The following is a 3,784-nucleotide window of genomic DNA, read 5'->3' on the forward strand; positions in this document are numbered from 1 at the left end:
ATATGAGAAGATCCTGCTGCTTCTGTCACTGAACATAGAGGAAGGGACTGTGAGCCCCAGATTGCAGGTGGCTTCTATTGATAGAAGCTGGAGAATACATCAAATGGATTCTCCCCTGTAGTCTCCAGAAAGGAACTGGCCCTGTCAACACCTTGGTTTTAACCCACTGAGGCCTGTGTCAGACCTCTGATCTTCAAAATTGTAAGATACTAAATTTGGGTTGTTGTAAGTCATGTTTGTTGTTATTTGTTATAGCAGTGACAGGAAATTATTATATCACTATCTCTTAAGGATGGGAATGAGACTTGTTTCCCTAGACACAGGGTCTCATCTAGATCAGCCCCTCAGATGGGGTCCACTTCTGCACCTCAGAACCTCCTGCAGTCTGGGATTAAGGCAAAGGAGTTATGTGGATACACAAGAAAGGGGTGCTGGGAGAGAATGATCCCAAAGAGAAAGAGAAAATAACCAAGTGCTTCTATTGTGAGACGGCAATGAAGAGGCTGAGACCCCAAGGGGAAGGTCCTGGTGTGCTTGGTGCATGGAGCCAGGGAAGAGTATAGCTGGCAACCAGTGATGAGCAGTGAGTCAGGACAACTGGGTCAGAAAGGAGTAGGGATTTGGGGAAAAGGAACCATGTGGGAACACCCAGCTTCCCAGATACATTCAAGTGGCACCTGTTGACACAGACCACCTTAGGAATGAGGATGGAGTGTGGAGATTTATTTTCTCCACAACCAGTGGCCCAGCCTGTTTCTGCTGCCCCCACCCCACTACTAAGATAAAGGGCTAGCTGTTTTGGGGCCTAGGCAGATGTTAGATTGGAGCATGGTGCAGGGCCGTGGTAGGTGCTGGGCTCTGCTGGGCCTGCTCTTGATCTGCCTTCACTTCTCAGGTACATAGGGTGGGCCCAGCACTCAAGGAGGAGGGCATTGGGTGCCTGGGTGCCTGGGAAACTGGAATTAAGGGCATGGTCAGGGCAACATGGTGGACACTTGGGTGACTTGGGTCCCTGTGGGAGAGTAAGGGTTGGCTTTGGTGAATTGAACACATCCAAAGTCAAGGGAATCAAGGAGTCAGTGGAGGAGGGCTTTGGGTCACTGGCTGTCTCCTTTTCCTTTCCCCCAATGTCCTTCTGCCTGGAGCATCTGTATAGTGGAGGAGAAAGTTCCCCAAGACTTGGGGACCAACTTGTCTCTGCTTGGACAGCCTTCCTTGACCAGCCCTTCAACCCCAAACATCATCAGACCAAATCAGATCCTATGGCTAGTGATTTAGCAAGGGTTCTTCTGAAGCCCAATGCTATTCCATCAGATGACTCCCGACCAGGAGGTCCTGGGGTTCAGTGGTGGACCCCATCTGGGTGGCTGCCCTGCATGGATTCCTGGCCCTTTGAGGATCCTTATCAGATCATGGCTGCTGCTGAGGATCACCTGGGGGAAGTGCTGCCCAAAGAACCCTCTTTCCCTTCCAGTGCGACTGCCCTCCCTCTGGGAGACAGTCCTTTGCCTGTGGGGTCCTTGGCACACTCTGCAGGACCCTCACCTGTGGCTTCAGTCTTTCACCAGGACTCTGATTCTAGATGGCCATCTCGTTCTAATGTGCTGGGAGCCCAGGGAGAAATCCTTGTCTAACACCCACCTTGGTCTCTCATCAACAGGATTCAACACCAACTTCTGCCAGGTCACCCCTGGGGGACACTGACTCCCACTGTGTCCTGGGGAAGTGCAGGTCCTAGAAGTGGATGGGGAACCAAGCCTATGCCACACCCTGTGGGAATCTAAGGTATCAATAGTCAATACCCAAGTACTAACTGGGGAAATACTGATTGGTATCCAGGTAGTAGCTGGGGGAATATTAATCAGTATCGAGGTACCAGCTGGGGGAATAGTAATCGGTATCCTGGCACCAGCTGGGGGAATATTCATCAACACCCAGGCATTAATAATCAATTTTCTCCCAGAGTTCACCATCCTCCTGGCTCTTTTGGAAAAATCCCAGCTGGCTTCCCCAATTCTCAAAACCCTGGGTCACTGTGGGGGAGGAGAATGGCCGTGGCAAGCTCCAAGGTGGAAGTCAGAGAAGGGGCCCCACTCCCTCGCCTTGTAGTGCCATCTAAGTCAACATTCAGTCGGTGAGTGTCCATAGCTCTTCCGCTTTCCACTGCCCCTGCACCCCCATGCAGGTCACCAACAAAACACAAGCAGCTATTGAATCTGCTCTTTTGCAGTGTCTTTGCTTCTGGGTGCAAACTGAAGTGAGTTTTGTCTATCCCCATTTTCCAGCCATCACCAAGTCTCTCTAGGGACCTCCAGATGCTCTGTTGCTATTCCCATCCTTTGAAAAGGATCAAAGCCCAGGTATTTGGGGGTTGAGCCTCATGGTTTCACCTGGCCAGGTGGGAGAGCTGGTTCAGAATTGTCCTGGAATCTGACCAGGGGAGGAGGGGCAGCAGGAGTAATTGATATGGCACCTGTGGTAGGAGGGAAGGTGAGGTCCAGGAAGTTGGTACCAGGGCCAAGTGAGGTTGAGCGCTCTTTGAAACAGAGTGTCATTTTGTCTATCCTTATCTTTTCTTCCCCAGGAAGTCAAGCTTTTTGGAAGCCAAGGATGCCTTGACCTCCTCCCTTATGTGCATCCCTTGGCACATTGTGCCCAGAGAACCACAGACTTTGAACATTTGCTGAATTAGCAGCAGACCTCAGTGCTGGATGAAGGAAAGGGAGAGGAAAGCCTTTGAGCCGACAGTCCTGCCTGCAGTACATGCCATGCTTTTATTCCCAAGTGATGGCACTCTCTTCATTTTGTCACACTGCTGTCTCTGTCCTCCCTTTGGTTTTTCCAGGAACTCATCATTATCTCACAGGTGTTGGAATAAAGTGGGAAGGGTCACTCCGAGAAAGCTCAGAGGGAGGTTAGCAGGAACCAGGTGGGGGGTGACCAGTTTCCAGAATGCCATGTGTCTGGTGCCCGTCTTTCTGGTGCCATGCATGTGCTTCCCTGAAGTGGTCCAGGTATGTGCACACCTGGCAATCACTACAGGTTCTGAGAATAGGGCAAGTTGTGGGGGAGGAAGTAAAAAGAAGATAAACACCACAATTGGAGGGTGGGGAGCTGCCTATCTAAGTGCAAGGTGGGTGTTCTCAAGGAAAAATCTCTTGTCCCAGTGTCTGCCATTGAGACACCTTCCCGTCAACCACCACTCCTGATCCACTATCACCTCAAGCTCCTCCCCAATCCTTTCCCACCTTGGTTCATTTTTCTCTGTCTTGGTTCTGTGGTTTGTTCTCGGCACCTGTCTCTTCCACAAGCCCAAATTCATTGTCTGGGGTTTGTGGTTTCATTTTTTTCTGTCCCTTTTTCTGGTTATTCTCCCCTACTCCCCCTCTCCCCAGTACCACAAGGACAGTGACTAGGTTTTGTTCACTGCTACATCCTCAGCACCATGGATGGTATCTGGACCAAGGTCTGATCTCTCTCTCTTTCTCTCTCCCTCCCTCCCTCATTCCCTCCCTTTTTCTCTGTGCCTCCTTTGCGCTCTCTCTTCTTCCCCCTTATTTCTGAGCCACAGGGCTGCACGCAGACTCTGCACTTCTGTGTGGCCCTCCCACACTTTCACTGACATTTCTTTACACATAGCCTAAAGCCCTTCTCAGTTCATCAAATGCTGTGTGCAGTCCATCATTGAACCGTCATTACTATCTGTGAGGAAGGTGTTATAAGGTGAAGAAATGGAGCCCCAAATGAATGAAGCAACTTGCACAAAGTTACATACTAACAAGTG

At 50.4% G+C, this 3,784-nt stretch overlaps 1 protein-coding gene across 1 annotated transcript; it reads left to right on the forward strand.

The window, feature by feature from the left end:
• Nucleotides 1-828: 828 nt before the first annotated feature.
• On the forward strand, nucleotides 829-3,416 carry CUNH6orf15 (chromosome unknown C6orf15 homolog). The gene is given in 5 exon segments (XM_053667438.1): nucleotides 829-902; nucleotides 1,137-1,225; nucleotides 1,228-1,806; nucleotides 1,840-2,075; nucleotides 3,396-3,416. Coding segments are annotated over 5 exon segments (999 nt in total).
• Nucleotides 3,417-3,784: the final 368 nt, after the last annotated feature.

The sequence above is a fragment of the Artibeus jamaicensis genome, unplaced genomic scaffold, assembly GCF_021234435.1.
Source record: "Artibeus jamaicensis isolate MK-2021 breed Jamaican fruit bat unplaced genomic scaffold, CSHL_Jam_final contig_469, whole genome shotgun sequence".
Classification (NCBI taxonomy): Eukaryota; Metazoa; Chordata; class Mammalia; order Chiroptera; family Phyllostomidae; genus Artibeus; species Artibeus jamaicensis.